At 36.0% G+C, this 13,855-nt stretch overlaps 1 gene segment (V, D, J or C); it reads left to right on the top strand.

The window, feature by feature from the left end:
- The first annotated feature begins 2,441 nt into the window (after nt 1–2,441).
- LOC110324118 lies at nt 2,442–3,802 on the top strand. The segment is given in 3 exon segments: nt 2,442–2,509; nt 2,598–2,959; nt 3,620–3,802. Coding segments are annotated over 3 exon segments (594 nt in total).
- Nucleotides 3,803–13,855: the final 10,053 nt, after the last annotated feature.

Below are 13,855 nucleotides of genomic sequence, written 5' to 3'. Positions count from 1 at the left end.
GGCCCTTCTGGCTTTTAGGTTCTTTGTTGATAAGTAGGTCTAATTGTCATTGGACTGCCTTTATATCTTATTTGTATTTTTCCCTCCTAGCCTTAATATTCTGTCTTTGTTCTGTACATTTAAGGCTTGATTATTATTCGCAGGAACAATTTCTTTCCTGGTCCAGTTTATTTGCTCTTCTCTCAGCTTTTTAAAAATTTTTTAAGTATCTTGATATTTACATTAAGAAAAGATTCTTCTATGATTGTGTTCAAAACAAATTCTGGGCCTCTGACCTAGGAATATTGTCTTTATTCTATTTATATTATTATTGGGATTATTAGTTTTCCATTTCTTATATTATTTTGGCACTGCTTTTATTTGTAATTACTGTTCACTTACCTAGTTTTGCCATTTGCACAATTCTGCCAGTATGTATTTTCTTTATTACTTCTATTACCATTGTGATGGCTTTAATAGTTCTCCATCTGTTTGTTCCTTTTTTGTTTGGGTGTTCTTGGGATTCTTTAATGAATTTTTGTTTCCTCCAGTTATTTATTAATATTTTTCTTGATTTAATTATGGGATATTTTAATTTCTTTTAAAATAAACTATGAAAGTTTGAGAACCCTCTTCAGAACATTGATTTTAAGTTTGTTTACGTGTGCTTCACTGCACTGGAATATTCAGGACTTGCTGTCATAAGATAGCTGGACGCTGGTGGTGTCATATTTCCCTGCTCATTGTTGATTATGCTTCTATACTGCTGGTCTTCTGACTGGTGTCGTATCTTCATTATGTGCATTCATTTGCATTCCTGTCTGTTATGCAACTACAAGGATCATTACAAGAGTAAAACTATGTGCAGATTGTCATAAGTGTTGTCCAACAATTATTGTAAAAAGACGTCCATTGAGATGATGCCATCTATGTGTGCAAATGGGCATAGAGCTCAAAAGAGGTCATGCAGAAGAAGGACAATATTTATATTCTAGTCATGCATGACTTTTGCACACTATCCAGGCTCTCGTTTAGAAAGATATCTTTGCAACAGATCAGTCTTGATGCACGGGATGTGTCAGTAGGAGATTTTCACTTCTCTGTTGTTTGGGGTCCTAAAAACAGGTACTAACAGGATACAGCAAGGGTTTTTATTGTGTCCAAGAACAATTTCCTCCTTTCATGTGCCCACGTAAAACCCAGTTAAGTAAAGAAAATATGTAAGAGAAATGACTTCGTCATCAAAGAACTCAAAGCAAAAATCATTTCAGATCACCAGCTTCCTATGATTTGTTGCTTTAAATTAAATTGTTTCTTGCAAATGCCAAAAAAAGAGAATAATACCAGAATCCATTAAACCTCTTAGCCATAACAAACACAATTTCTCTAATAATAGTATTAATTACAACATTAAACAATTAGTCCCAGGCTCTTCTTTCTAATACAAGGGTTACTCTAAAAGGGTGGTAGTATTGAGAGAGGTCCCATAACCAACAAAGACTTCCTACATCCTTAGGGAGATTGGAGAGAGTGGAGGAAATACAACCAAGGCCCTGCAGACCAGATAAAAGACTGTTGCCCTTCCTGGGCTAATTACAGCAAAGAATTCTATACTCAATTGAAGACATTTAAAAATAGCATGAATCCTAAGTATGTTGCAATATATATTACCCCCAATAAATTCAATATATATGTGAACAAAGTTTAATATGTCATTATATCTCAAATATAAATCTCTAATAGTATTAATGTTTATTTAAATTATTTTAGTTTTCTAGTTATGAAGATAAAACCTGAGGCCTTATTCATGTTATCCCTCCCACCCTCCAGTGTCTGCAACCCATTTTTATTAATTTAATTTAATGTATATTTCATAATTCATTGGTCTTTTTATTAGTTTTTCTCAAATTATCAAATAGTACATTTTTATTCTAGGAACTTCTACAAATTTGGTGTTTACTATCTGTTAAGATAATCAGGAAAGTGTGCATGTAATAAAATCACAAAAATGAAGCTGGGGAGATGGTTCAGTGGTTAGAGAATTGGCTGGTCTTGCAGAGAACCCAAGTCCAGTTGCCAGCATCCACATCAAAGCATGATACCCTTTGCCAATGTAGGGCCAGTAAACTTGACACCCTAACACATACAGGCAAAATAATAATGCCCATAAAATTTCAAAACTAATTAATGTTTAAAAAGGACAAATACAAATTAAGGCTGTAGAAATATTATTCCAAACACATAATGAAAAATATTTTAATGAAATCATGACAATGTTATTGTGTCACTCTCAGACATTTGTGCCATTTATTGCTGTCCCAAAGGCTCACACAGCAGAGCATAAGGTATAGCAGGAAGATATGCAAATTAGGCCTGCCTTTGATCATTAAAACCATCCCAGCCCTGACCCTGAAATTCAGGCATAGAACTTTAGCCCTGTCTTCCCTTTCAGTGTTCAGCACTGACAATATACCATTGAACATGGTGTTGGGGCTGAAGTGGGTTTTTTTTGTTGTTGTTTTTTATCAAGGTAATTAGTATATGCCTGAGTAGTCATAGGTGAGAGTGATTGTGGGCATGTGTGGCATTTTCTTGATCAAGATTCTCTCTGTTTGCAGGTGTGCATTGTGAGGTGCAGCTTGTTGAGTCTGGTGGAGGATTGGTGCAGCCTAAAGGGTCATTGAAACTCTCGTGTGCAGCCTCTGGATTCACCTTCAATACCTATGCCATGTCCTGGGTCCGCCAGGCTCCAGGAAAGGGTCTGGAATGGGTTGCTCACATAAGAAGTAAAAGTAATAATTATGCAACATATTATGCTGATTCAGTGAAAGACAGATTCACCATCTCCAGAGATGATTCACAAAGCATGCTCTATCTGCAAATGAACAACTTGAAAACTGAGGACACAGCCATGTATTTCTGTACAAGATACACAGTAAGAAGTCTTCAATGTGAGCCTAGACACAAAGTTCCACTTCAGGTACCCATGGCCAGCAGGGGGTGCTTAGTACACACAGAGACAAGATCAGCTCAAATGAAGATGCAGATATAATTGGTATTTTATTGTTGTGTCTGGGCTCTTTCTCTATCTGATGTCTTTAGAGGCAGGGGGTCATCTTTACAAGTATAAACTCTAGGAACTGATGATGTCTAGAAATGCCTAGAATTCACTGTTTTGAGTGACATATTTTAAAACAAATTTGTCCCCTAGTCCTTATGTGAATTTAATGGTAAAAGGTGGGATTAAAAATGTTTACAACAGTTCCTGATGATGAAATCCTGGATGCTAAGGTCACCTTCATCTGTTGACAACATTCTGGAGCTCACCTGGGATCAGTTGCAGCAATAGTCATTGTATTTAAGGCATGAGAGTCATTAAATCTAGTGTCATGTCCTCACTTTAATTATTACATTCATTCTAGTGCTCAGATTCACTCCCAGAACATGTAGTAAAGATTCAAATACAATGTTGGATTTTTAGAATTTCAGCTTACAGTGGAGATTCTTGAAATTAATGGAAATTTCTCATCAGGGATACACTTTCTTTTCTTTCTATCCAGACGCAGCTATTAATGCCTGTATACAATTTACAGTGCATTCTTTCTCAACTCTGGTAGCAGATTTTACATGTCTTCTAAAGCTATCCTGCAAGGATTCTGGCTACACACTCACTAGCTACTATATTAACTGGGTAAAGCAGAGACCTGGACATGGCTGTGAATGGACTGGAAATATTTTTCCAGGAAATGGTGGTACTTACTACAATGAGAATTTCAAAGGCAAGGCCACATTGACAACAGAAAAATCCTCCAGCACTGACTAAATGGGACTCAGTTGCTTGTAACTGAGGACTCTTCAGTCTATTTTTGTGTAAGACACAGTGTTACAACCACATTCTGTGTGTGTCAGAAATGCTGAAGGAGCATGAAGCTGTCCTGGAACTGAGATAACAGAAAAGATTAACCTGCAGAATTGTTTAGAAATAATCATTTTTGTGAATCCAATTTTTCGGTCTCTTCTTCACAGTCCTGTAGTGCCTTTGTCAACTTTACAAAACTTTATCCAAGAATAAAGTGATGTTGATTTAGAATAAACCTAAAGTACCTCATACCTTGTTAATTTTTTTCACCAGTGACCACCTCCATTGACATGTTTCTTTTCTTTTCTTTCTTTCTTTCTTTCTTTCTTTCTTTCTTTCTTTCTTTCTTTCTTTCTTTTTTTTTTTTAAGACAGGGTTTCTCTGTTTAGCCCTGGCTGTCCTGGAAATCACTCTGTAGACCAGGCTGGCCTCGAAGTCAGAAATCTGCCTGCCTCTGCTTCCCAAGTGCTGGGATTAAAGACGTGCACCACCACTTCCCGGCATGTTTCTACTTTTGTAAGACAATTTAAAATGGAAAACTATGATATTGCATGATAAAACTATTTCTGGATTCTGAATCACTAAAACAGTTGTTGGAATAGTTGGCAATAAAGTACAGTAGAAATGTTACCTGTAAAATCCAAATCACAAATCTCTGGGCAAAAAGATACACTTTTCATATTCTTAAGTATTAAGTGACCTTAGCTTGCATTGTTAACTCTCACTCTGTGTTCCAGCAGAAGTTCCAGTTTCTTAGAATGTAAGGAATTTATATCAGAATGCACAGCCATTTAAGTATAGTTCCTATGAGTTGTAAAAATATTATTAACACACTTTTTTTAGAACTCACTTATCAAATCATTGCATGCATATGTTAATTTTGGTAGGCTCTAGGATTATATGTAAGTCTCTGGTCCCACATTTTTCTTTCTTCCCAGTCTCAGTATTCAGTCCCACAGTCACTATCCTTTATACAACATTGAACTATAATGATACAGCATTAAATCTCATAGTCCAGTGCATACCCGGTGCTCATCTTTGTTAGAGTTTTGTGAACTTGTCTATGTCTAGGTCTGCCTGTCTTTCTTTTGTTTTGATGCTTTTTTTTCCTGTTTGTGCTATCCTATTCCACTGTGTTTGGTATTCCTTGTTTTTTTTTATTTTCATTATTTTTAAGTATTGTTTGTTTTGTAAATGTGAGGGATCAAGGAAGTATTGGGGAAGGTAAATCATTAATCATAATATACTGAGTGAAAAATCTATTTTCAATAAAACATAGAAAATGAGTTCTAAAAATTAATAAACAAAGAAATCTGATATTTTCTTTTTGTGTAAATCTCACATATGCTCATGTACACAGACTTTATGTCTCCTGTCTCTGTTTAAGTTGTTGCAGTTATAATAAGAGGCAAGAACTTAAAGGATTTAAGGATATATATATATATATATTCCAGTGCTAAGGTTTAGGGAAATAAGTAAGTTAAATGTTTGGGTTTTAGCTTGTGTGTTTATGTGTGGTATGTGTTTATATTTTCAGTAATGAATTCTTTGTTATTAATTTCTATGCACATAGATTAATTTCTAATAAAAAAGCTTTTATTTCTTGAGGAGGGGTCACTACAAGTGTCAGACTGGGAAACAAACTATTGAAGAAATGAGCATAAGAACCTGCTGCACACTGACTTTGTCAATGTCAGTCAGACTTCACAGGGTCTAAGAACAGGCAGTTTATTGTAGGAATATTTAAACAGAATAGAATTCAGAAATGGGTCTGTAGGCAACAATAATTTTCATTACCATTCCAACTACATTTGTACAATGAAGCTTAAGGTGTGACTACTTAGAAACAGTTTTAAAAAGGTTTTGTGACCATGAATGTGAATTCTGTTGCTAAAAGGACTAGAACCTTAAGTGGCCACTGATCAACAGCATAGGGTTCAGCATGCCTTCGAGTACATGAGACAACTCCACCAAAGGTGGGTAATCATCTAACAAGAGAAAATACAGAGGGATATGTCCCTACCTATTTGACATAGGTCACCAGGTTGTTAAAAACCTGCACTCTCAGCCTTCTGAATAGATTACAGGATTTTTGTTTCTTTCTCCTGAATCAAGACGATGTCACTGCACAATTAATTCCCTGGTACTTGTAGTGCTTCTCTGTGAGTACATGGCCCTCACACCCTCTAAAATTCCTGTCAGTATCATCAATAATATTTCTGAATATTTGTTGCCATGACACTGTGAAAGGAAAATATCTAAATAAACTAGTTGTGCAGAGCCTGAGGAATAGGAATAGGTGCATAGACGGCTGTCTCCTCACTCTGCTCAGTTTTAGTCTTCTCCGTTAACCACATACAAATCCCAGGAGACTATCTCCCATATCAGTAAGTTCTTATGTGGAAGAGTACAGTGTCTGTCACAGAACACTGCAGATACTTCATAAAAATCTCTTTCATCCTCCTGGGAAAGCTGCAGAAACATAAATGACACAATTTTAAGGAATTCGCAGTCAACAGGACAACAGTTTATCTCACAGTAGTATGAGTTTCTCAGTTGGAATATTAGAAATTACATAACTCTAGCTAAGCAAGTGAAAGAGCAGCATCAGAAAACCTTCAAATCTTTGATGAAAGAAATTGAAGAAGATACTAGAAGATGCAAAAATCTCCCATTGGTGGTGTTAACATAGTTAAAATAGTTATCCTACCCAAAGACAACTACAGATTCAATGCAATCCCCATCAAAATTTTAACAGTTCTTTATAGATCTTGAAAGGACAACACTCACCTTTATATAGAAAAACAAAACAGAACAACACACAAAAAAAACCCACCAAAACTAATCCAGTTAAAACAATCCTGTGTAATAAATGAGTATGCAAAGTAACTCAATCTGTGATTTCAGCATGTACATCAAAGTTAAAGTGATAAAACTGCATATCATTGGTATAAAAACATACAGGTTGATCAATGGCATAGAATAGATGTTGATGTCATAAATTCACATACATTTGGACACCTATTTTTTTGTTTTGATTTTTAAAAAAAAAGTCAGAAATACACAATGAAAGAAAGAAAGCAATTGCAATAAAAAGTGTTGGTATAACTAGATGTCTGTATGTAGAATAATGCATATATATATATATATATATATATATATATATATATATATATACCTGCACAAAACTTAATACCAAACAGAGCCTGGTAAAAGAGATGAGAACTCATTGTCACAGGAGACAACTTCTTGAACATAATACCAATAACAGAGGTGCTAAGAAAAACTATCAGTAACTGAGACCTCATAAAACTCAGAAGACTAAGGCAAATACACCATGAAAAGGATCTTATGGCAGCCTAAAGAATGGGAAAAGATATTCTCCCACTCCACAGTTGATAGTTGTCTGATATCCTAAATATATAAGGAATTCAAGAAACTAGACCTCAACAAACCAATTATACAATTTAAAATTGCATATAGATATAAACAGAATTATGAACAGAAGAATCTCAAATGTCAGAGGAGCACTTAAAGAAATGTTTTGTGTCCTTAGCCAATAAGGAAATGCAAGTCAAACTGACTCTGAGATTCCATTTTATATCTTTCAGAATGTCTAAAATGAAAACCATAAGTGACAGCTTATGATAAGGATATGGAGCAAAGAAACATTTTTCCATAGCTGGTAGGAGTGCAAACTTGTATAGCCACTTTGGAAATCAATAATGCAGCTTCTCAGAAAATTGAGAATGGATTCACCTCAAGACCCAGCCATATCTCTTCTGAGCATATATGCAATGGACACTCCATCCTACTGAAAGTATACTTGTCCAACTATTTTCATAGTTGCTTTATTTCTAATAGCTCAAAACAGGAAACAACTTAGACGTCATTTAACCAAAGAATGGATGAACATTTTGTGTATTTATACAACCTAGTATTACTCAACTGTTAAATAATAAATAATTAAAAGGAGCAATTTTTCAAATGGATGGACCTATAAAAAAATCATAACGAGGAAATTCAGAACCAGAAAGACCTACATGGTATGTATTCACTTGTAACCGTATATTAGTTATAATACAAAGGATAATCATGTTATAATCCATGGATGCAGAGAGCATAAGTAACAAAAATGGTTCAAAGATGGACACAGGTATCTTCCTGGAAAGGGGAAATAGAGTAGATATTGATGGTAGAAGTGGGATCTAGGAATAGCAGGCATTTTGGAGGATGAGGTTGAAAGTACAGGAAAAGTGACGTGGAACTGAGGGAGATTTCTGGGGCAAGGCAGAAACCTAGGGCAATGGAAACTCCAAAGAATGTAAAAGCACAACCCTACTTAAGACCCCTAGAAATGGGAGACATAAAGCCTGATCTGGTCATCTCCTGTAACCAGACATATTTCCAATTGGAGAGTTATGACACCAACTCATCCACAAACCTTTCAACCTACAATTTGTCCTGCCTGCAAGATGTTCTAGGCCGGGATCCACCTCTAACACTGCCTGGAAAACTAGTAGCCAGAGGTTGGATAGCTCAGAGAACTAGAATGGAAACATGCATTAGGTGCACAGAAAACAACTCAACACAAACAAGAGCAGAAACAACAACAAAATAATATAATGATTTCTAATGATAATCTGCTATACTCATAGACAGGAACTTAGTATAATCCCCATCAGAGAATCTTCATCTAACTTCTCATGGAAACAGTTGCAGACACCCACATCTAAACATTCGGTGGAACTTGGACAATGAGTGAAACAGATCGTGAGGAGCCTTGCTGAAGTCAAGGAGTCAAGGATACCACAAGAAAACCCACAGTATCAATTTACCTGAAATAATGGGGACTCAAAAGACTAATCCAAGAATCTGGAAGATTCCTTTAGGTTGACCTAGGCCCTCTGCATATATGTTTGGTTGTATTAGATGTCACTTTTGTTATAGCTTGTTGTGGGATCTGGGTCTGTCTCTGACACATTTGCCTGACATTGGGATCCTTTTACTCCTACTGGTTTGCCTTGGTCCATTCCTTAATATGGAGAGAGCTGGCAAGTCTTACTGCAACTGGATAGGCTGTATGGAGATGATATTGTAGAAGGCTTTCTTTCTTTATTAAAGGAAACTCTAAAAAAGTGTATTTGGGTAGGGAGAAGGGAAGGACTTGGAAGATAGGATGCTCTGACAACTGTGGTCTAGATATAATATAAGAAATACTAAAAACCAAAATCTTTAAATCATTACTAAAATTATTATATTTCATGAAATAAAAAATGCAGGTTACTTCTGCTGCTATTATTGAATAAAATGTACTGAAAAGTAAAGAGTTGTTTGGGAGCCTTTAATACAATGGCAGATTGGTTGACATTAGGATGTAGAATAAGCCCAAGGTAGGCAAAAGTGTTTGCTTTAACATGGAGATCAAAATCGAGGGTATATGTAGGAAAGAACTTAGATCACTGGGATAGATTTAGAATCTGCCTCTAGAAATGGAATCAAATTAAAGTTTGTATATTGGAAACACATGTAAGAATGTGTTATGTCTTAGAACTAAGGCTCTAAGCCAAGAATAGTCCTACCTAAGGCTATGGATAAAATCATCATCATCATCATCATCATCATCATCATCATCATCATCATCATCATCATCACATGGAGGCATTGGAAATCCATTTCTAAAAGGGGACACAGAGACATCAGAAGAAAGAAAGATGGCTTTCTCATAATTGCTTTACATGAACTGTTGCATGCCCCCTTGATCAGCAAGAAAGATGCAACCACCAGTTCTTCTAACAGCAGTTTATTCAGGAACCTTGAACAATCTTCATCATCTCCCTCTTCATCTCCCCCGAGCCCTGGGCTACAAGCCCTTTTACACTCTCATATCCACTTCAATTGCAGCAGGCCACATCACCTCACCAGGTGCATGGCCTCAGTCAACCAGAAGGGCGGGAACATATCACCACCAAATATGGACCTGTTTACCACAAGCTCCATAGCCATCTTTAAGGTGCGGGTTCGGGTAGCCCAGGGGAGAGGCCGTAGCTTCCTACAATGAACGTGACTAGGAAAATTTTGCTTTCTCAGTACCTACTTTCTTTTGTTTATTGGATATTTTATTTATTTATATTTCAAATGTTTCCTCTTTCCAGGTACTCCTTTGGAGACACCCTATTCCATCCCCAATTACTCTGCCTCTATAAGGTGTTCCCCCACCCATCCATCACTCCCATCTTCCATCCCTGTCATTCCTCTACTGTGGGGATTTGAACACTGTCAAGCCCACGGGCTTCTCCTCCCACTGATGCCAACAAGGCAATCCTCTGCCACATATGCCACTGGATCCATTGTTCTGTTCTTGAGTACTTTTTTGTTGGTGGTCAAGTCCCTGGGAGCTCTGGGGCAGTCAGGTAGTTCAATGGAATAGAATTGAAGACCCAGAAATGAAGCCACACACATATATTCTCTTCATTTTTGACAAAACATCTAAAACCATAAAGTGGGAAAAAGACAGCATTTTCAACAAATGGTGCTGGTTCAGTGTAGAAGAATACAAGTTGATCTGTTCATATCTCTCTGTACAAAGCTCAAGGCCAAGTGGATCAAGGACCTCCACATAAATCCTGGTTCACGGAAACTAATGGAGAAGAAAGTGGGGAAATGCCTCACGACATGGGCACAAGGGAAATGTTCATGAACAGAACACCAATGGCATATGCTCTAAGATAGGACATAATAAAATTGCAAAGTTTCTGTAAGGCAAAAGATACCATCAACAGTACAAAACTGCAGCCAACAAATTGGGTTAAGATCTTTACCAATCCTATATCCAATAGAGGGCTAACGTCCAACATATACAGAGAACTCAAGAAGTTAGACTCCAGAGAACCAAATAACCCTATTTAAAACTTGGAAACAGAGCTAAACAGAGAATTTTCAATGGAGAAATTTCAAATGGCTGAAAAGCACTTAAAGAAATATTCGATATCCTTAGTCATCAGGGAAATGCAAATCAAAGCAAACCTAAGATTCCACCTCCCACCTGTCAGAATGGCTAAGAACAAAATTAGGTGACAGCAAATACTGGTGAGAATGTGGAGAAAGAGGAACACTCCGCCATTGTTGGTGGGACTTCAAGATGGTAACACTACCTTGGAAATCAACCTGGTAGTTCCTCAGAAAATTAGAAATAGTTCTACGTGAAGACCTCGATATACCAGTTCTGGGTATATCCAAAAGATGCTTCAACATAAAAGAAGGCTGTGTACTCAACTATGTCTATAGCAGCCTTATTTATAATAACCAGAAGTTGGAAACTTCCCAGATGTCCCTCAAGAAAAGAATGAATACAGAAATTGTGGTCCATTTACACAAAGGAGTACTAATCAGCTATTAAAAACAATGACTTCATGAAAATTGCAGACAAAAGGATAGAATTTGAAAATATCATCCTGAGTGAGGTAACCCAGGCACAAAAGAACACACATGGCATGTACTCACTGATAATTTCAGCCTCATAAACATTTCCCAGCACAACATAGATGTTGAAATGCCAATGTAATATCATCTGGCATCCTGAATTAAAAGATAACTGTTCTATTATAATGATGAATGTGGATACCTTAAGGACTCTACACTGCAAACAGATAATTCACAGGATATCATATTTAATTGTGACCAGTGATAGAAGAGAAAATATATTTGACTGCTCCCAGGTTTTTCTGTTGCTCTTCTATCCACCTTCCCTTAAATGAATACAAATGCAATATGGGAAACAGATTGAGTCACAGAATACACTTATTTGATAATTACCTCTATTTCCTTTCAAGTGGAAATAATAACTTCCAAGAATGCTTCCTCTTTTTTTTTTTTTTTTTTTTTTTTTTTTTTGGACAACTATACCCGAGTGTCCCAGGAATTCATTCATAGAAGCATCTGAGCTTATGACTCCTTGTGGTCCTGCACACAGGTGTTCTCCACAGGTGAAGTCTGATGAAGACAGGAAAGAGCCTGATATCTCCTGTCATTACCTTTTATAAATGGGAACTGCTAGAGCTGGATCCAACTGCCACCAAGAGGAACCTGGCTTTAAGAGGGATATTATAGTAATATTGACACAACTTAAAATCTCGGATGTGTAAGTAATTTTCCCTATGTAAACTAGATCCATTTATACCTTAAGCTGAGTTCTGTGAAGACTGAAGTTATAGGAATATATTATTGCTTAAGCCAGATCATGTAATTTCAGTGTAACCCATAATAAATCTCCCTGCAGTGGAGGTCATTACCAGCAGAGAGCATAATAGAGCTAAACATACCCAGTAGAAAGTTGAGGTGGGTTTTCAGGGGACTCTGTTTCCTTTGTGGATTTCTTTCTTCAGTGTATTAATTAATCTCTTCCTCCTTGATTGACATGTGATGTCTTATACTCAAAATCATAAAGATTCTTTGTTAAACAATTCATGTATATATTTTTTGTTCATATCTGCTTTTAAATTTTTTTGAAGTCAAGTCATAGAATGCATTATGATAATAGAATCCCATTCCCCCAATTTATCCCAGATCCATTCTAGCTCTCCATTAATCCAAATACACCATTTTTTCTGTGTAGAATGCAAAACTAAGTAAAAGTAATTTGAAAAGGGATTAAAATCAAACAACGAAATCCACATAATAAACAAAAGAGACACACCCAATAAAACCACATCTTTGTAGTCAGGATATATAGGCAAAAACATAAGTAAGACAAAAAGAAATGCACAAAGTTTTATAGTGCTATGTGGCAAAATAACTACAAATTACCCTTGAGTTCCATTTTGTTGTTGTTGTTGTTGGCTCTCATCTGCTAAGCATGTCTTCCATGATTAAGTGTGGTTAATAGTGCATGTACTGTGGGATAAGCAATGTCTACCCATTCAAGTAACTCACAAGCTAAACTAAAACAAAAAGCTCATTGATGTGCTCTCTATTCAGTTTTCTGCAAACATATATCTTACATAGCCTAAGGACATGACAAAAATTAGAGCACATGACAATGCTAATAACTTAACTACAAGTGTTATCTAAATATCACCAGTTTTTATAAACTTTCTTTAAATTTAATATTTTTGTAAAAATACTTTATCATCATAAACCCACATCATAATCTGAACACAAAATCATTCCATCATCACAAAGATATTCCCAAACATATACTAGACAATTATGAACTGTTCATCATGTCTTGATTTTTGTTGCAGAAATAAAATTTATTGACTGAAGTCAGTTTTAGTTGCTAAGTAGAGAGAGATGCTCACCAAGATGTTTCAGATTTGTTTCTTGAAGGATAAGAGAGGTTCAGTCTGGTTGGAAGAGACTGACACCTAATAGGTCACTCCAGTTACTTTTTTCAAACATTATAGAAGGTTAATTAGAGCTAGGAAAGATTCCAACTACCAAAGTTATCTTGTACTTGCTGCTCATGAGAGCCAACAGCTCACACAGATCTCAATGTCTTTTCACCATGGCTAACCATAATCAAAAGTAAGAACACCAGGTTCAGCGGTCAGTGACGCTGTAAGCTCTCAAGTAGCACCAAGTGCAGACCTTCCAGAGAGACAACACTGCTTCAAGGTTCAAACTGTCTTGAAGGAAGTTTCCATCTCCTACTGATTGACCCAAGCATAGCAAAGTCTTTATGGAGACCTTTCCCTCAGTGCTAGACACAAAGGCTTTTCTATATGTTTAACATAAAATCTTTACTATACATATCACTACAAAAGTATAATGCTTATTTTTCATTATTCAATAATTCACTTTCCTTTATTCCAAGTATCCCTGCTTTGTTTTGTAATGGAACAGGCATTCATTCTATATACTCTATAGTTTTTTTTTTACTTACATAAAGAATCTAGATTATTATCATACTTTTGCATAAAATTTAAATTTGCTATATAATACTCCAATCTATAATTTCTACATTTCCCAATGCCATTTCATGTTTTAAACATTTGTCTTTATTATTATCTCTGCTTT

Source organism: Mus pahari, chromosome 7 (assembly GCF_900095145.1).
Source record: "Mus pahari chromosome 7, PAHARI_EIJ_v1.1, whole genome shotgun sequence".
Classification (NCBI taxonomy): Eukaryota; Metazoa; Chordata; class Mammalia; order Rodentia; family Muridae; genus Mus; species Mus pahari.
The sequence above is the reverse complement of the archived record's forward strand: the minus strand, read 5'-3'. Positions and strand labels throughout refer to the sequence as shown.